This window comes from Struthio camelus, chromosome 6, assembly GCF_040807025.1.
Source record: "Struthio camelus isolate bStrCam1 chromosome 6, bStrCam1.hap1, whole genome shotgun sequence".
NCBI classification, from domain to species: domain Eukaryota; kingdom Metazoa; phylum Chordata; class Aves; order Struthioniformes; family Struthionidae; genus Struthio; species Struthio camelus.
This window is the reverse complement of record NC_090947.1, coordinates 14114395-14134760: the sequence shown is the minus strand read 5'-3', so window position 1 is coordinate 14134760 and position 20366 is coordinate 14114395. Positions and strand designations below refer to the sequence as shown.

The window sequence follows — 20366 nt, the reverse complement described above, 5'->3', positions numbered from 1 at the left end:
AATACTGATGTTGTGACTTGGTTGATCTGGCCAATTAAAAATGAGATCTTGTCAGTCAAACCAGTATTTTAATGGTAATGGCAAAAATGCAAAGTGCATTTCTGGTAAATCAGTGTGAGAGAGAAATGTGCCCCATTTCCTCTGTCTGCCTGGGAAGAGTTGAGGCTTTTATTTTGAGTTTTGATATTCACAGACCTTTCTGTTACGAATTTTATTCTTTTAATTCCTGTTGGCTGCCCAGATGATCAATGCAAGTTTATTCAAGACGTTTCATTGCTTGCCCAAAGGCTGAGAAAGTTACTGTGAGGTCCCTACCTGCGTTTGCAGAAGCTGCTGGAAGGAGTTGCCAACTGGGTTAAGTTCAGCTGGGTTCAAGAATCATATTCTTTCCTCTTTGCACTGCCTGCTTATTGGCCCATTAGGAGCACTTGCTTTTAGCAGATATGACATTTCACTCCCTGCAAAAAAAGGGCAGAACTGAACCTGTAGGCCCAGGTGTCCTATCCTGCCATTTATTCCCTGAGCTGAGCTTTCGCAAGGGAGTGTTTGCTGTCCTAAATGATAGGAAAGTTGATGGTCACCCCTAGATGCTGAGTGGCTCTGAGAAATCCTGTGGCAGCCTTTTGGACAACAGGTCTGAAAGCAGAGCACAGAGGAATAGGTGTGTAGAGATGGTATTGTTGGTTTTGGGTCTATGCAGAGAGGTTAACATGCAGGTTGCATTTCCTTGTACCACTGGTGGAGAAAAAAGCACCTGCTTGTTGGGGGTGGGTGACTTACAGCAGCAAAGCTCTAAATTGTCCTCTAGAGGAGCCCATCTCACTGTCTATGTCCAACAAAGAGGGTGCCTGACTTGGGCTCCTCGATTAGGCACATAAAGACTGGGATTATTTTTACCCTCCTTTATACCCTTTGTGTGTATTTGGCTTTTTATAATCTATTTCTGCACCAAATAGACTGGTTGTTTTAGTGAAACCTATTCTGAGTATAGAGTCTGACTTGAAAATGCTCACTTGCAATGCTTATAAAGATACCTGATGGTCAGGGTTGGAATGTTATAAATGTGCAACTTCAAGGTGCTGTCAGCTCTATCCCTTGTAGGCAAGCCTGTTTTCAACAAAGACACAACACAAAGCAAAACCTCTATTAAATATCGAATTTCTCAAAAGTTGGTACAAAGACTCTAGTGCCTTAATGATTAATTAGACTCCAAATTGCAAATATGACCACCTAGCAACAAAAACTAACTTATATGCAAATAGTGAATTAACTCAGCCAGTCCAACGATCTCAAAGCAGCATAAAGATTTTTTTTTAGTATTTCTCTCACCCCTCCCCAGCCAAACATGAGGAACAGAGCCTGACCTTCCTCAAAACTGCCTGCTATAGACAGAATCTTTGACTTCCTCCTCTTTTCCATTATTTGCTGACCTCCAGTATCACTCTTTTTTACTGAAACTTTTCTGAATTTCTAGCCTACCTACTGGAGTGTCCCTCGGCTTCTGTCTGCCACAGAGCTTGTTCCCCTGCCGGCTCCTGTTATCTCTGGCTCTGCCATTCTAGTCCCTCCCTTAGTTTTGAAATAATGTTCTTTTATTCTGCCTATATTCACATTATTGCATCCCATGGTCCAATAAAACTTCCTGCTGTTCCCCTTGTTCTTTAGTTGCAGTCTTACTCCTTCTTTCCGTTTTTGTCCTAAGCTTTCTCATGCATGCCATTTCTCCTGCCCCTCTACAAGCCCATTGCAGCTGGGAGCTAAACGTTCTAGCCTGAAAAGACATAACTGGTGCGATTTAATGTCAGACTTGGATGTGTCAGGATGGGCTACCGCATGCCCAGTACCCTTTCCCAAATGCTGTAAAATTCAGCCTTCGTTACTGTGTAGATGTCCTCTGACATGAGCGCAGTGCTGCTGCTCTCCTTCAGAAGGCCCTACTTCAATCTCTCTCTCTGTAAGAGCCCTGCAAGGAGTCAGGGATCCGTGATGAAGAACAGACATAGGTCTTGCGTGAGTTTGTGGCAGAGCCTCTTGCCTTCCCAAGGTGGAGGCCTCAAAGAACGTATCTGTTAGGATATTCCAGTGTTCTTGCCCCCCTAATTACAGTCTCATCATTTAATCATAAGCCGCCTTTTGCTCAGGTCTGTTTGTAACATTTTCTTCTTTTCTGCTTTTGACTGATGGGCTTTCCCTTTAATGTAGCAGATGTTCAGTTCCTGGGTGAGTGATGGAATTGAAATACCTGCAGACAAGTAGAGTATCTTTCAGATTCCTTTTGAAATACACCTGGAAACTGCAAAGTCAGTTCTAAGAGGGAAAAGTCAACTCTGTGCCACCTGAGGGAACAAACTAGGTGTGAGTTTCCTGCACAAACATGCAAATGGAACATATATAAAACAAGTCCTCTATGTTTAAAGATCTTTGTGTTTCACAGTAGTTCTGTGCTTTTATTAGATGTCTCATGATAGTCAGTATTTTCCTTAAGGCTCAAGCTACCAGAGTCTTGTGATTATATGAGGCTGTTTTCATAAAAAAAAAAAAAAAAGAAAGAAAAGAAAAAAAAAAAGGCATGAGAACACTTGACAGGGTAATGCTACCAGCTTGAAAACCACAAAGACAAAAATATATAGCCCCACATTTTAAAACTTTTGGGCTTTAGGGGGCTTTTTTTTTTTCTTTTTTTTGGAGGAAACCTGAGTTTCCTCCTAAGTAATAATTTGAAGGTGCTAATTTATGTGATAGTTTTGGTGTGCTATTCAGCTGGAAACTGTTCACAGCCAGCTTTTATTTTTAAGGTGGCTTCTGAAAGAACGTTTCTTCCCCTGGCTTTGCTTCTTTGAGATAACCCTCTATGAAGAATGTCATTTACTTGATTTTGAAAAGTCTTTTTGTTTTATATGTCTTTTACCTTATAACGGGTGTGTTCTGATTAGGCAGCACAAGAGCAAGAGACCTGTTGCAGTCATTTCCCCCTTCTGATGATGTGAGCACCCAAAGAACAAATGAAAATCTTGAGTCTCTCTTGTGCTCTGTCAGATCGCTTCCAGGCTTGATTTTTTGACAGAGAGAAAAGAGAATGTGTCCAAGTGGGGAAGGAGACGAACAAACCTAGTACCTAAGAGTTCTAAGCTACGATGAACGATGCCTAAAATAAGCACCCTTTTTTCCCACAGGTCCTGCAGCAAAGCTGGGCGGCTCAGCCTTGTATATCTAAGGAAAAACAAGATTTATATTAAAAACAAAATATGTTGTGCATAGTTAAAAAACATGAACATTTGGTCACAAAAAATCATGTATAGCTTACCTTTGTTATCTGTCTAGTGAAAACTAGAGCAAATCTGTGGGCAAAGTTAAAGGCTTAGGCCTAGCAGAAATTTGGCAATGAGTTTGGGAAGCTGAAAACCTTGAGAGCAGTGTATTTGATTCATGCTGTCATCCAGTGATAAAGAATATCTGGAATAACCTTCTTGACCCTTCACTGCATGTGATACATTTGTTATTCTACTGCATATTGTGAATGTACCTTGCTTGGATTTATGCACATATAAACATTATAATGAGAAAGAATTACTGCTGCCATCAGTGGATACATCTGGATGGTTGCCAAGAAGTTCCCTGATTGCTGGGGTAATGCCAGGCTTTATGAAAAATGAATATTCTTTTAAATTACAAAATTGTTTTTGATTGGGGGGGAATTATGAATAGCTGCAGTGTCTGCGATGGCCAAATAAGCTTATTGTGAAATCGGTGCTCGGGGCTCTGATTGGCAAACGGCTTGGCCGCTGTTGAGGTTTTGGGAACTGATTGTCTGTGTACAGAGTGCTGCCAGTTGGGACAGTGCTTGTGTGAAGGGGATCTGGCCCCCAGCGCCTCGCAGCTGACTGCGGCTGGCTGTAAGCTGGCTGAGCCTCTCTGTCTCTGAGCTGGCTCCTGCTGCAAATGAAGGAGTGGAAAAAAAATTTGATCTGGGGGATGGCTAGAAATATTCAATATTTCCTTCATCTGATTCTGACACCCTCTATCTTTACCACATGTGATCCTAAGTTGGTTTGGTTTCTTTTAGTTTGGTTTCTTTACTTACACTGTGCTCACTTTGCCCTCCTGTGGCTGACAGTGGATGTTCAGGAGGTCTGTATGGTGCCTGCCATGGACTGATCCCAGTACATCGGCATCCTCCAGGGCTCGAGTTGCCCACAAATCCAACTCTTCTGCTTGGGATAACTCCTCGATGGTCATGTTCAGCATTTAGTACTTGCTTTGAAAGGTAAACAGAAATGTCATATCGGCCCTATTTGATGGAGAGCTGTGAAGTTGTGAAAGTATTGTCTATATTGTTCTGAACATCACTGATTGGAATAGGTGATACATAAAATTAGTTCAGGGTTTATTTCCCTACTTTGAAATACATCTGAGTTCTTACAAAGAGAAGACCACAACCAGTTCTTTCTTCTTTGAGCCAGAGTAATTATACCTGCAGACAAAATAATTCACAGTAGCAAAAGCTTCCTTGGTCAGAGATGAAGCATTCAAAGTCAGTTCTTGAAATATGTGTAATTCTACCCCGAACTAAGGAAGTCCATGTTGTTGTGGATGTGGTGAGAAATGGCTCCTTAGCCCTGTGGGTTGTTCTCATCTCCAGCGGTGGCACGGTGACACGCAGTGCGGTGGGGACGGGTGTGAGGTGGTGTGTTGCCAGCGGCAGTGACATGACAGTGACACTCAGCTGTGAGCAGCTGGCCTGGGCAGCCGTGGTGACGCTGTATCCTGCTTGCTGCCACTGGGACTGCACGGTGGTGTCAGACTGGAGAAACTGGGGGTATTATCTGAGAGAGCAGGAAATGGTTTCCAATGGTTTCCAATGGTATAACTGCTGCATTTCAGGGTGGCTTACTCATTGGAAGTGGGAAGGTTTTTTGCATCACCAGGTGGGATTTTTAATGTGAAGATAACAATCTTGTGTTTTAATGGTGATCAAGAGGAAATTAGTGAAATAACAGAAGTTGATGATCTTTGTATCTGACCAAGTGGACTGACTCAGCAGATGCTTGTTGGCTATGTTTCCAGTTTCAGCATGGATCAAGGATATCATTGAAATGTTTTGATTTTTAGGTGGGGAAGTGAAAGGACAGCATGAACAGGTCTGAAGAAATATGTCTTTAAAATACTGTAAATTAATTAGTTATTAACTGATACTTCATTTAGCATAGTTTAAGCAGCTTAGGCCAGGTAAAAGTTTCCATTTCCTGGTAGATCTGTATTTCCCTAGAAATCTCTTTTAACTGTTCATTATGTTGATGAAGGGGAAAAAAGGAAGGGTGAAGGAGAGCAAACTTTGAGATGCATGAATTGCAACACTTGAAAATAAATAAAAGCTAATCCTAAGATAAGTGCATTAAAATAAAGTAAGCCAACTGCTAGTGCAAGAGAAAACTGTTATTAAAGCACGTAAAAGCTCTTATTTTCACTGCTATGCCCATAGTGGTACCCTTGTTAAACTGAATTCATTCGGTACCACGTGCTCGCTTCTCTCTGACTATGGTGCCAAACAAGGGTGGCTATTTTCGAGGCAGAAGTCTGCCTTTTAGATATCTGAAGTTAGGAGAGGAATCCTACCACATATGTCATGTGCTCCTTAGTAACAGCATAAAATCATTAGTGTGTTCTTTTGTTCTCATATTTTTGAACTTTAATTACTGTTCCAGGCATCTGCTATTGGCTGTGCATCATCATGGCAAAATTTCTGAAATTCTTATGCTCTTGCAGTTTGATGAATTCTGAGTGAAGTTGGGAATTTCCATCCACAGTGTACTAAAACTCATGTGTTTATGAGGTGTTCTGTATAAAATATTTAAAGCTTGGGGCAGAATTGATTTTTCTTGTTCTTTTATACTTGTAGCTAACCACAGCTTCTTGTCCTTCCTACAGGTATATGCCTGCAGCATACTTTTTCTATTGCTAAGCTACAAAACAGTCATCATTGTATTTCTTTGAGAACGACAATAACAAAAGCTCTCCATTTAAGGCTGTATTCTGCATTTCTTTTGTGCATCTCTTTAGTGAAGAGAGTGTTGTAGGTTCTGGGCCACAAGCTTTGTGCAGCCAAAACTCGAAATGTGGCAACTGGGGCATTCAAAAGGTGAAGAATGTGTTTCTTGGTTGCAGCATTAATGATTGCATACACCTTAACTAAAGATGGTTGCTGTGCATTGGAAGATATGTCCCTGCCTGCGGCCATGAAATTTCCAAAGCAAGCCTGGGGACTGAATGAGATTATAATGCAAGTCAGAACATAATTCTGAATGCAGAAGGAGGTGTGGGAGTATAAACTCTGTTTGATATGGTAAAATCTTCAAGAGCTGTGTAGTCCTCAGCCTGAAGTTCTGCACCAATTGAAGTTTTCCAGAGTTGGAACTTCGGAGTTGCTTTAATGTAAAAATATTTATCTTTACATTATAAAGAAAATAATGGCCTAGAAAAAAAATAGGAAAAATATTCACAAAACACCAGGATTAGGACTGTGCAAAATTGCATAGAAAATTGCTTTCAGGTCCACATTGCAGAGTCAAAGTGGCGTGAGTTCTCCGATGTGACAAGCAATCACTAGCTCCTCTTAAACTCTACAGGAGCCGCTGAGTACTCAATGTGTGTCTGAAAACGAGGCCACTGATTTAGGCTTCAGTGTAAGGATTTAATAACCTGATCTGAGGCATCCACTTTAGAAAGTTTTGGCTGGATTCACATAAAACCTTCAAGTCAGGGTTTTATCATTTAGTATTTCCTTGTGGCCAGCCAGAGACTTAACTCTGTAAGCGTTTCTACATTTCTAATGCAGAGATCGTTAATAACTCTGGGAGGACGGGTGTATTTTTAAGCAGTGTTACTCGGAGCTCTGATCAGCCTCTCAGGAACTTGCTGAGTGCTGTGGATCCTGCACGGAGGGGGCAGCAGCGAGCTGACCGGATCCTTGATGGTGACGGGGACATGCTCCTTCGTAGCGTACCCACCCCTCGGGTTCCTGCAGCAGTGCTCAGCTGGAGTGCCAGCAGGGGACTCGGGGACACCAGTGTTGCCACAGGTCTTCAGGGCATCTAGCCCCACCACCTTACCCAGCTACCTGTATGTCATTTCTGGCGGGGATTTGTCTAGGCTGTTCCTGCCAGTATCCAGTGACAGGGATTCCCCGGCCTCCCCAAGTGACCTTGCTAGAGCTTCGTGGCCGTCACTGTTAAAGGCATTCTCCCACCTCTTCTGATGGTCAGCCTAACTCTCTTTGCCAGTGTATTAGCTCATTACTTTTTCCCCTTCCTCAGGGAGATAGAGACTAGATTGTTCCTTCCTAGTTTTGGAAAGTCCTTCTCATATCTGACAGCTATTAACTTTTTTCAGTCGTCTTTGTGCAGGAGGTTGAAAGAATTACAATAGATGTATCATGTCGTATTTTCTATTTCTTTGACATTCTTGGCTCCCTTCAGTTGGCCCATAGCTTTCTAAATGCCATATTTCAGCTGAGGTCCAAGGACTACTGGGTTTGTTGTTATTGTTACTCCATGGGGATTTCTTATAGGTACTACATTTTACGATGCATGTCTTTTTGCAGTGCAATAACTTTTCTCATATTAATGTTCTGATTCCTTACAAACATCCCAGATACTTTTTTGCACTACTGTTGCTTTGTCTTTCCCTGTTCATACAGGTGTTTATTCCCAAGTGTAGGCCATTGCTTTTGGCTTCACTGGATTACGTTTTTAAGACTGCTCTTCTAATTTGTCAAGATCATATTCATTCCAGTCCTGTCTTCAAACTTTCTTAAAACTGTTGTTACCTACAGAATTAGTGAGCATGTTCTTTTTAGTCATCCAAATTATTTATGAAAATGTTAACGTGACCCAAGACAGATCGTCATGGAAAATATCCTTTCAGTTTAACAGTGCGCTACTGATGCTAGTCTCTGAGGAGCGTCTCGAACTTTTGCACTCCTTTTCTTTTTTTATGATTATGTCTGTAAAGACAGTGTCCAAAAAGCCTTGGTGAAGGCAAAACATGCATCATTGCTCTTTTTTTTTTTTTTTAAATAAAAAGGGGACTACAAGACAATTATGGATTTTCATGGATATAGGATCCTGTCCAACTAGCTGATCCCCATTAAGGTGGGGGCAAACTCTCTGTACCTGACAGACAGACCAAGGTGGAAGGAACAGGTGCAGGGGATTTTCCTCTCCACATTTTTGTCCCTGTGAGTTTTCTGGGATTTGGATGATCAAGGCTAAGACAGAGGAAAATATTCTAATGTTTGTCTGCATGTAGGCAAGTCTGTCTCTTTTGGTTCCTTAGGTAATTCTGTACTACATCATGACCAGATTGTCTTTACAAAAATCCAAGGCACTAATGTACTGACTGAACACACTTTTGTGTTACCCTGCCAGTCTCAACCCATTAAACAAGGCCAGGGTCCTTGGGAACACAGCACCGTGCTAGCGCTTTTAATTGCTTTCAGACAGAATTTGAAATGTAGCCAGAAAATGCAACCTCTGAAAGTTGCTGTCTCAGCAGGGTATTATTAAAAAGAGATTTAATGAGGGGGATGCTGCCACTGGATAGAAAGCCCTAGGAGAACCTTGCCAGAGTGTTGGTCATTTTTATCGTCAGCGTCTCATGCATTAAGGTGGGCCTTTGCCCCAAACAGCTTGCAATGTGGGCAAGAGGCTTGGGAGAAGATGAACTACCTGCCCAGCGCCGTCCCCTCCCTGGGGTGGCCCGAGCCTCTGGACTTGTCTCTGTTGGAGGGGCCTGAACAGTGGGAGCGAGCCCCAGAGAGGCTGGCATCTTTGCGGCACAGCAGACCAAGGTGGGACTGCTTACTCCAGTGGTGAAGTTCAAGGGGCAAGCTGTTCAGACTGCCTTCAGCTCCCATGGTCGACTGGGGGAGATGGCAAAAATCAGCCTAAGGAGCCTCTGGGAACAGGGCTGGGGGGTGTGAGCTCCTGCCACCATGCGTCTGCCTGTCCTGCTCCTGGCTGCTGCTTGCTCTTGCAGGCCCTTTTCAGCACTGTTGATGGCCCCCGTATCCTTTACCAGCCACTCCTGTTCTGACAGAGAGTTTGGTATTTTGCTTTTTGTGTTCATCCTGATCTTAATGTAAATTTCAATGATTTGGTAAACTGCATGACCTTTTCCCTCTTTAGTTCTCTCCATCATCACTTCTGCTGGCACAGCCTTTTGGATCATTGCTGTCTCACCTTGTATTTTTTAATTCATATGTATTCAGGAATGGAGAAGGAGCCTGGCAGGGCTCAAAGAGAGGCCTGTGCCGCCTTTTGGATCATTGCTGTCTCACCTTGTATTTTTTAATTCATATGTATTCAGGAATGGAGAAGGAGCCTGGCAGGGCTCAAAGAGAGGCCTGTGCAGCCGCCTGCCCTGTCTCCAGGGATGGGGGAAGCTGGAGGAAGTGCCTCGAGGAGACTACAAGAGACTGGCTGGTTGCTGGGACAGAGCCTCATGGATACAGAAGCAAATGCTCTGAAACTGGAGGATCGATAAGCTCAAACATACATATTTCTAACAAATTCTAACAATGGTTGTATAGCAGTTTCTCTGCATGTTCTGCAGATTGCTGGCAAGGCACCCCTTTCCAGAATGCAACACACCTTCAACTCTGCCACGTAGAAGATAAAACTAAACAAAACCCTCTTATTTTATTTTCCTTTTTGTTAATAAAAAGAAAGACAAAGGAACCCTCCCCCCCCCATCCTGTTACTGTAGCAGGGAGCTCCACCTCTACCCTCCGGCCAGGGCTCAGCCGCTGCTCTCCCCGTGGGCCGCCACTGTCCAGCATGGCTGCGCCGCCAGGGGCTCTGCTTTTCATCATTCAGGCCATGCTGAGGATAGAGGCTTCCAGTCTGCAGCGTTGTCAGCCTGTTTTGCTGGCACTAAATTTCCTTCAAGAAAAAGCAGACTGACAGCTTCAATGTGTGCATCTATGACTTATATACAGATGATGACCTTGCCACTGCAATATGGGAAGCTTTTATCTGAGGGGAGTAGCTATTTCTCAATCTCTCTGTGTCTTGTGCACACACTTCAAATCAAGATAATTGCATTTTTTATATGATACATCATTTAAAGGCTTCCTAAATGTAGTGCACATTTCCAATATAAGCCTCTGATTCCCAGTAGTGGCCATGCTTTCAGTAGTTATGCATAAGGGGCAGACCAATGGATATTTGCTGCTCGTACAATTGCCAGGGCAGAGGAGAAGAGACTGTAACGTTGGCTGTCCTGGGAGCGCGAACGTGCAAGCTCTTGGAGAGGGTGCGGGCTCAGCTATTGCAGCTCTGAGGTGCTGTTTACCTGTAAAATGACTGCGCCGTGACTTTATGCTGCTGAACATGCAACAGTAGTCTTAGGAAAGATGCACAGGCTGGGTATGCTGTGATTTTGAGTGCAAGATCTGTGGAAGGAAGATGTTGCCTTTATATGAACAAACAGTGATTCATGCTAAACTTTGCAATTCCAAAAAATTGCTTTACTGAAGTATTAATGGCCTGAGCTGTCCCTAGCTTATAGCATAGACCTACCTGTCAGCTGGGGTGAAATTTTGCTGTTGCTCAAACTGTTTCAAGCCCGTGGTCTCCACTGGGTAAGTGACCTTGAAGATCTGTAACAGGAGAGGAAGGGGAAATCCTGTGAACTGAGCCCCACCTATAAGCAGAAGAGAAAATTTAGACAATGAACTTTAATATGTCCTTGGATTTTGTCTGTGCTATGTAGCATCCCACATAAGTTAGTGGTGAATCGTATCGCAGTGACAAATTCCAGTCACTGCAACTGTCTCTCTTTCTTCGCTTATCTGCTGATGTGGCTGCCTTGCTTTGTTCCGAGCAGGTGAGCAGACTGTAATAGTTCAGTGGTTGTTTCTTAGACAACTTGAAATACAGGCTGGGGAAGGGAAAAAAAAGTGCTACTAATTATTGTAAGTGTGAGATAACGCTAGTGCTGTAATAAGAAGAGACTTAATGCCATAAAAATTTTTGTCAGCTAGTGGAAGCCATCAAATGTAAAAATATTCCATTTGGTAAGATGTTTTCTGCTGAAAAGTGACTCTCAACTACACACATTTTCCTGAAGCAGACACTTTTTCCCCCTTTGGTAAGATGCTTTGCTTGGGTGGCGTGTGGTCTGTTGATAGTACGTGGTGAGGCACATTAAGCAGTCTGCACCATTTTCTTATTTGAATTGATATTCATAAAACTGAGATGCTTTCTTTCATGGAGGTGGAAGGCACAGCTATGAATTAAAAGCACCTGCCTATGTCAGGAATACAAAGAATGTTGATTGCTAAGACTTTCATCTTACAAGGTATAATATGAGCTAAACTGGAAAGTAAAGCTGGTTACTTCGTCTCCTGAGGCATTTGACTCACCTTTGTACTATTGCAGGGCAGCTTTTCAGTTGAATTGGAGTACAGTGGAACTAGCAATAATACAGTGGAACAGTAGTATAGTGGAACTAGCAATAATAATAATTCTTACTTTTGTATTGTTTCAGTAAGTGGTGCTAAGGACCTGTTCCCGAGTTCCCTCTCCTATACTTTCAGGTCGAGTTAGATGGGTCTGACGTTCACAGCTTGTTAATCACGAGAACCCCAGGTAAAAATAACTAGATACTTTAAGTGCTGTGAGATTTTCTACTGGCACTTAATAACACTCTGGATGTTTTTCTTAGCTTTTGTATTGTGTGTGCATTGTAGTAGTTTGATCATTACAGCATAAAGGTGTCTTCAATCACATCGAGATGGAGTAGGAAATGGGGTGGATGTTTGAAGTTGTAACAATGGCTCTTCAACTTTTTGTTATGTTAGGCAATTTTGTTCAAAGCCATTTTATTTAGTTTACTGTGAGCGGGGAAAAATATTATCCTTGAAAGTGCAATGTTTCAAACATACAAAAAGGAGCTGTGTTGTAAGGAGCATTATGGACCTCAGTGTATCATACCACTCTTTTGCAGGGTAGCACAGATGACACATAAATTTTCTTTGTTTAGTCTGAGATTCTGTTCCTGTTCTGACATCAGTGAAACAGAGTCACATTCACTTGATATTTTCACTTTGAGTAGCTGTTCTCATAGCAAGAAGAAAAACGTATTTTAGAAATGGTGAACTTTAGATGGGAGTGATGTTGTAGATAGAAGGATTACAATGGCAGGGAGAGGAAGGCGGTCTTTAAGGTCGTTTAATGAAATACCCATTTCGGCACTAAAACCAGAAATTGCAGTCTTCCAGTGCTTTGTATGGCAGAGCTGGGAGAGGTATGCAGTGCCGAGTCGTCACTGAAAGCAACAAGGGTGTGTGAAGTTTTGGCATAACGTTGCAGCATGGCCCAACAGTAGCAACCAAAACAGGAGAGAGAGATTGAAGACCCAAAGACCCAGCTCCTCTGGACTCTCACAAGAGTTATGTTAATATCTGTACATTCAGTGCATGTATCTGCACACCCTGAGAGAAAGGGGGCAAATGGAGGCAGTTTAACTGCTTCCACCTAGTGCTGCTGGGAACAGTATTCTGGCTCAGAGGCTGGGCGCATCGCAGATATCTGTGGAGCAGGGAGAGCCATTCGAAGAGCGTAGCTAGGGGAAGACGGCGCCAGTGGCTAGACACCACTGATCTTGTGTTTTAACCTCTGGTACCTCCTACAATATCAAAGCCTGAGGGCAGTGGGAATCCTTGACAGTGGGAAACCCTATGTGTTTCAACCCCTGGCTCTGTTTTAGAGGAGAATTAACATTGCAGCTGTTTTTTTCCCTTCTCTAAATCATGAAAATGATATATTTGCTGAGTGCTTCCAGAAAGCTGCTGTTGATCTGTGGAAAACAAAGGTCTCTGGCGTACTGGTGGAGGGGATCAGTAATGTCTCCTGTGGGAATCTTTGGCAGCCTATCTCAGGGACCACCGCCTCCTGACTGCTGTTTTGCATCTCGTCATCCACATATCTTTCAGCTGCTCAGTAATTTCTGCCATGTATAGCTAGGGTAATCTTGTCTCTAACTAAAATATAGCTAACCCAGATAAAATACTAGGGCCTGTGGCCTGCGTCTGTGGAGTAGCTGAAAAAGCCCAATGGCTGTGATGTTGTGAGATTCTCCAATATTACCTGGTATTACAAGGCATTAGTTATCAGGGAATATTCTAGTGTTATAGATGTGATAAGCCTCTGCCAGCAATTGGCGGCTACAAGAGCCCTGCTCAAATTGAGAGGGATCCTGAGCAAAACACTGGTCTGAGCTCCCACCTGGAAATTTAGGAAAATTAAACCACACTACTTGGTGCTTAATAAACTAATATTCCTTACTTACAAACATGAATCAATTGGTTTAACAAATAATACTTTATTAAAGACAAATAAAATCTTGAGGGAAGAGCAAGTAAGTAACATCAAATGCCCTTAATTCTAAACTACTCTGTTTTGTAGTCCTGTTCAAGGCACTAGTTGCTTCTCCTTCCAGCAACAAAACCTCACAGTTTGGGGGCATCAGGTCTTGGTTTCTGGCCCTAGTCAGGCAAAGAAGTGAGGCTTGGTTCAGGTTGCTGGGATGCTGCTATGGGTAGTGCTTCTGCTCCACCACTTGCTCTCCTTGCTGCACTGGCTCGCTGGGTGCCTGCTGTTCCCCGCTGCCCTTAGCCATGGCAGCTGTACAGCTAACCGCTGCAGCTTTGCTATTTGTTCTGTTATTTCAGCTTTCTGCTTAGAGCTCTTGTAGGATTCAAGACTGATGCCATCCTCCTGAGTGCTCAGACCCTGAAGTGTGTTCTTCTGATTTCCAGCTCACAGGGCAAACACCTTCTCCCACTTGGCAGCCTTCAGGAGATCACTGAACAAACTCTTCTGCCCTTCTCCTTTCCTAGGCCTGGATGACCGAAGCCTGAGGCTGGGAGCTGTTGCCTCAGAGGGTGACCCCAAGGCACAGGGCACACAGAGGCACAGTTCATCACCCTGGCTTCCGTACAGGATTCTAATTGCCAACTTTTCTTTGCGCTGTGATTCGGCTCCTTTTTAAGAAAAATGCTTTCCAATGACAGTAAAACACCATGCGTAAAATAAACAGATTTCACCCGTCTCTGTTAGCCTTTTGGTCCCTTTCATTTTGTTCTCCTTTTCTCTCCACCAGCTGTCAAGGGAGCATTGCTCCTTTCCAGGCTCCCTTCCCTCTGCAGTCCTCGCTGGATGGGAGTGGCAGAAAGAAGAAGATTTCCCATTGAGTCTCCAGCAGCAGGCTTATACTTGGGTTAACAAGCAACCTATTTGATTTCAGTATGTTTGAGATTTACCACACACAGTCAGGACAAAACCTTGCCATGAATGAGGCCTCGCCAAAGTTACTGTCAGCCTCATTAGGGCCAGGGTTTCATCTTCAGGCTTTGCTGCTCCATAGCAGAGAGAGAGCAGAGCATGTGGCACAGAGATGGTCCAGCAAAGGTGGAGATAGGTGATTTTGCTAGATCCAGAAAGCCCCAGGGTGAAAGAATTTCCTTTAAACAAGGAGTTCAACACAAGGAAAACCAGCATGGCTTGGGATGCTGCTGGGCATGAAGATCCTGCTGCTCTTCCCACAGCTGGTACAGCCTTCATCTGCCCACGTGGTCCCAGAGATCAGATGCTTGGCTTTCACTTTTTCCACATATATGGTGCTTTTTTGCCCAAAGCCCACAGAGTGCACATAAAGGCAGAGCCTTTCTTTCATCTGATGGGAGATCCTGTCACTTTGAGTGCTCAGTAGTGTGGACAAGGGATGCCTCATCAGACAGACCCCTGTGCTGTTTGAGAATGACAGAGTCAGAGAAATTCTTGATCTCGTGACCTTTTGGCGTCTCTTTATTAGGAACCACTTCCATAATGAGTAGCTTCACTTACTGCTGTCAAAGTGTTTGGCCAGTGTCCTCTGCTGAGAGCTGACCTGTGATCTAAAACCCTGGAGAATATGGCAGGTCTTGTCCACATGTTATTTATTGCATTCCTTATGTTGGCCTGCAGAACAGAAATTCGTTCCTGGCTGTCCAAACTCTGCTCTGATTGTACTTGTTTTAGTTCTAGGGAATGCATAAATTGAAGGGAAGGATTTACAAGTGAGGCATGTCGTTGAATCACAGAGTAGGTATAGGTTTTAATACTGCTATGACAGTTTGCTGAAAAACAGATGTATACTTCCCCACAAACACTGATACATGAAAATTTCCTTCTAAGCTGAGGGAAGAAGCTGATTTATTTTTACTCTACATTCAGGCTCTTCAACAGCATGACTGGCAGAACTAGCCACAGGTGATGTCACGGAGTCCATGGCTAACAAGCAGGAAAGAAAATCAATGTTTTCACAGCCATATAATGCCCTATTTATTTGTATTAATTTGTCTAATGACACTTAAAGTTTGAAACTGTACTTAGCTTTTCTCAACTCCCCTGCTCTATCTCAGAGCTCTGGTAGATGGTTCCCTCAGCTGCTGTTGCTGCCTCTCTAATCTGCTCTTTGCTTTTGTAGGCGTTTCTTGTCTGCTGGTTGTAGTCTGCTTGACATGTCCAGCTGTGAAAGTAAAACCAGACTGTGTAGAACTTGTGATGATGTTTCTGCACGGCTATAAAGGAGCTGTATATTCTTTGGTAGCTTGCCCTGCGTGTCCCAAAATGTGTGTCTTAAAAGGTCTTATAAGCACTGAGTTTTTAAATACCAATGTTACTCTAATGTATTTTGAACCTGCTTTTCAGTGAGTATGAACTGATGTAGCCCTGCTGGCACCAGTGGAGCTAGATATGTTGTCAGAGAAAACGTTAGAGCTGTGTAGCTCTTGGTGCTATGTAAGACCTGGTTTTCCCACACCTGTTTGTGATGATTAGTGTTTTCACCTGCATCGCGAGAGCTGAGCCCAGATTTCCTGAGGCTCAGGCTATCCCTGGGGACAGAGCCCTGGGGTCCGAAGCTGTGCTGGGCCGTGTGGGATCCAGGTGCTCGTGCACGGGCGGCGCCAAGGTGTGTGCTGACTGCTGGCAGTGTGCAGGCTGCCCTGGAGGGGGAGGCAGGGATGGGGCGCAGTGTGCCGTGCTGCGAGCAGCCTGCGGTCGCAGTGCCGTGGCCGCGGCTGTCGGAGAGGGTGCGCTGCTCACCCCGAGCAGCGATGCTGGGGCCATGTGTGAACTGCACGTGAACCTCGCTGGCTTAAGTCTCTCTCTCTCTCTCTCCCCCCTTGTCCCCTCTGGTCTTTAGCAGAGGATCCACTCTGTCTGAGCTCTTGAGTTCTTTATCTGGTTTTGTGCGTGTGCCTTACAATGGTCTTTGATGTTCATGAGCAGTTCTAAAATTGGGCTCCTTTGCTCTGCCTCCTCTCTTCAGGAAGACAACTGCTGAAGCCTGGCCTGGCTGCCGTTTTGTCTTTTGGCCTGGAAAAGCTGGCGCAAAAGAAAACAAAGTGCTTTGCTTTGCCTCCTGGGCTCTGGCTGACAGACACCTGTTACCGGAGCGGCAGCAGGCGAGCGGTAAGTGCTTTGCTGGGGCTGCGACACCCGTAACCAGCTGTTCATCTTCTCTAAACGGGGCAGGAAATCACCCAGAGGAGCAACGGCTCTCTCCGAGGCAGCAGCGGATGTGGGTTTACGGGGCTGTAGCAGACGTAATCGACCTATTTAGCTTTCCCAAAGCAGGAAGAGAAGCTCTCCTGTGGGAACAGAGCTTCTTCACCCTTAAGCGAAATAAATTTTGCTTCTGGGGAGACTGTACCAGAAGGGAGCCGAAAGCTGGGTGTAGCGCTGCTTTGATTGCAGGCAGCTTATTTATTACCTGCTTTGGATGCTCAGGGCTTTACTGGCATGTGCCATTGAACGGTCTGTCCTAGGCCTTCAGAAACAGCTTTCTGATAGGTATTTACCTGCCTTAGGGAAAAAGCAGTGCCTATCCTTTCTTTCTCACTACCTTAGGCTCTAAATCAGTGCTAGTTTTACTGAAATAGCATGCTGCTTTTCCCTGACGGGTGACCTGTCTCAGCAGTGCTCCCTGAGTTAGGCAGCGGTGCTCCCGTAGAGCCGGTGCCGTTGAACCGAGGGGCCGATGAGAGAACGCATTAAAACCTAGGGCAAGCACTGTGCAAGTGTGCTGCCCGTACCTTAAGCAATACCTTTTTCAATTCTGGTATCTCCTCTGTTTGAGTTGCTCCAAGAGCAGGGTAGGCTGAAGAGCAAGGGCCTAGGGGCAAACGCTGCACAGGCAAGGACGTGTGCGTAGCAGAGGGCCTCGGGAGACACATTTTTTCCTTCACCTCTCATGAGATTTGGGATGGTATGAGCTATTCTAAGAGCAGCGCAGGCTGTGCCTCTGATTGCCTGCGTGCTTGCTTATCACTGTGAGACAAGTGCCTGCAAGCAGTTCTCCAAGGGAAAACCTGTTGTGGTTTCCACTATTTATTGTTTGTTGTGGAAGTATCTGAGAGCCCCAGTTATGGTTCAGAGCCCCATTGTGCAGGCGATTGATTATGAGTGAGCCTGTGATGAAAGAGGACAATTCCTCAGTGACAGGCTGAAGTTTGGCGTTTTTTCTCAAGTTTCATGGAAAAATACGCTAGCTTCTAAATGAATGACAAAGCTGCTGGTATTTATGGCCAGCATGAGTGATATAATTTCTCTCTGGGTTTTAGTTCAGAGTCTGAGCAGCTGAAGGCTGAGCTCTTTGAAGAGGAGCTTGTAAGCCAAACTCTGAAAGCGTTAGTACATTTAGATAGCGCATCTGAGAGGCAATTTCTGGCATTTTTACGCTGTGCCTCTGGTTTTTAAAAATACTAAAAAACCAGATTTTAAACCAGATTACAGTCTGGTTTAAAAAGGTGTGAAAGTCATCTTCAGGAGGTGAAATATTTTCTATAAATTGGAAGTTCTAGTAAAAGTTTGGTGCAGGGTAAGGAAGATACCAAATGCCTGTGGAAACCCATCATTGTTTTCAGCCAAGTATGACCTTTTTCTACCCCTCTTTTTTATTTTATTTTACTTCTTTAAGCAGAAGCAGCTCATTGGGAATTACCGTAGATCTACTTCAAAATCTCTTTCTAAATCACTGCGATTTTTTGCTTGTCTATTCCATGCTGAGAAGAAGCTTAGTCCACAGGAGGCCCTATTAATTTCAAGGAACTATTCAGCTTTAGTAAGGCTGATTAGTTGAGAGAATTGGGTGAGAGTTTTTACAAAATTGGAAGTGTTAAGCTATTACTAAACTTTACACTGATTTTACTGATCATCACATTTTTGACAACTGTTTTTATTGCTGACTGGAAAAGGAAATGAGTATTCATGTTCCTTCTTTTGCTGCCTCCCTATTTTAGAGAGGAATAATTCATGACCTTGCCAATAGAAAATAGTTAAAAACGTTGTTTCTTTCATCACTGCGTGATAATGGAGTAACAAAATGGTGTCTCAGACCCAAAGCTCTTACCAAGTTCTAGGGAGGGAAAGCAATACTGTGTATAGCTGAGCTGGCATAAGAAATGTCTCATTTGTTTTCTACTATAGGGTAATCGAAATCTCCCTGTAAGCCACTGTATTAGATATGCTTATGCATTCCTGAAAAAAATTGCAGGCTGTAGAAAAAATAGTACTGCAAGCAAAGGCTGAATAGTAATACCTAAACTTATAGGCAATGCTGTACTTATCTTTTATGATAAAGGCATCAGTGTTTGTTTAATGTGTCCCTTATCAAATCCAAAAGCTAATATTTGAATTAGTCCGCCATGAAGATAAATAGGAAATGTTTGAATGAGAATTAAGATACTATGTATCATATTTCTCAGGACAGTATCTTGAGTGCTTTACCTTGAATCCAAAGAAGTGTCTTGCAGATGTATATTCAGTCTGTGTTCAGAGGAAGATCTCTTAAATGCAAGTTTATGTAGTGAAAGTATTGGGGAAGTTGTAGCAAAAAGAGGAATCTGAATTTGAAGCCAATGCAAAGCATGTTGAAGTCGGTTAGAATCCATCCGCTGACCCTGAGGTACTCCAGGTGTCAGGCTCTTAGTCCTGCAGGTAGTTAAGAGACTTGCTGTCCTTTGAAGAAGCTCAGATAGGGCTTCTGCGTCCCTGCAGACCGGAATTCTGTAATCGCAGCCTAGTTGTGCAAGGGGAGTCCACGATCTTTTCTCTTACGTGGTTTAAAGCATAGATGACTGAACTGGTTTGAGGGCATTCATTCCAAAATTGCATCCCTGTGTACGAGAATGCCCGAAAGTTCCCCGTACCTACCTCTCACTAAGTTTAGCCATTGACGGTTTTGTTTCTGAAAATGGTGCCTTGAGTATCTTATGTGTAAATTCAGTAAGGGTTGAAGACAAGCAGAAACATGAAGACTCTTACTAAATGATGGGGAGAGATGTAAGTAAATGGATGATGCAACAAATAATTCTGGGATGCCACTGTGACTGGAAGTCCAGAAGGGGGGGAAAAAAAAAAGTGTAGGTTGGTGGGTGCAAAAGTTAACATGGGTTAGTAGAAGCCTAGCAGAAAACAATCTGATAATGCAAATCATGGTAATAATTGTACTGAAGTACACTGGATAGTGATAAAAGGATGGAAAGCAAGCAAGAAACTTAGAAGGCAACAGCTACAACAATCCAGCAAGGGAAAGGAACAACAACAAATTCCTGTACTAAATTCAGTTAAGAATGAAATTACTACATATTAAACATAGCAAGTTTTTCCTTGCCAGGCAGTATTCATATAGCACATAAAGCTAAACATGAGAATCTGAAAATATCACTATGCTATGTAAAGGGGACTATTGCGCAAAAGACAGTTTATAGCAGTTAGGAAAAAAGGACAATTTCTTACTAAGGACAAGATTTAACTACTGGTATAAGAACATAGGGTCTCTTAATACTGGTGACTGTGAATATTTTAAGTTCTTCAGGTTCTTGTTTGTCTTACCACCTGCTCGGTCAAGTCAATGCTGGAAGGAAGCAGAATAGCTGTGACTTACTGAATCCATTAGTTGGAGAAAAGGAAACTTTTTTTCCTGTCAAATATTTTTTTTTCACTAATGCTTTTTTTGCCGGCTGCATAGTTGAGTGAAAATACTATTTGAGGAAAGATGGCAGAACTCACTGAATAATCTATAATAGCCTTGAAGACTAAAATATCTTCCTCACAGTGGGGATATGGAAGTAACCTGAAGCTTTCAACCTCACCCACACAAAATAATGATTTTGTGTATGCTTCTTTAACTCCATGGATCTCAGGAACGTCAGACAAACATCTTGCCACTTCCTCCACCTCAAGACCTTGCTGTCATCTGGGCAGCATAGCCATGGCAGGAGAGCTGCTGCTGCTGGTGACAAAGCAGACTGAGCTCTG

General features: G+C 43.5%; 1 protein-coding gene across 3 annotated transcripts in view; it reads left to right on the top strand.

Annotated features, from left to right (window-relative positions):
• Positions 1–20366, top strand: part of NABP1 (nucleic acid binding protein 1) — a 75436-nt gene that overhangs the window by 33426 nt on the left and 21644 nt on the right. Inside the window, exon 6 of one of the 3 annotated variants that reach the window (XM_068948287.1) lies at positions 16375–16510. In XM_068948287.1, coding sequence (XP_068804388.1) covers positions 16375–16510 — 136 coding nt within the window. Of the gene's footprint in view, positions 1–9363; positions 11461–16374; positions 16518–20366 lie in introns of those variants that run through there. The other 2 variants (XM_068948286.1, XM_068948288.1) reach the window with 2 other exon arrangements.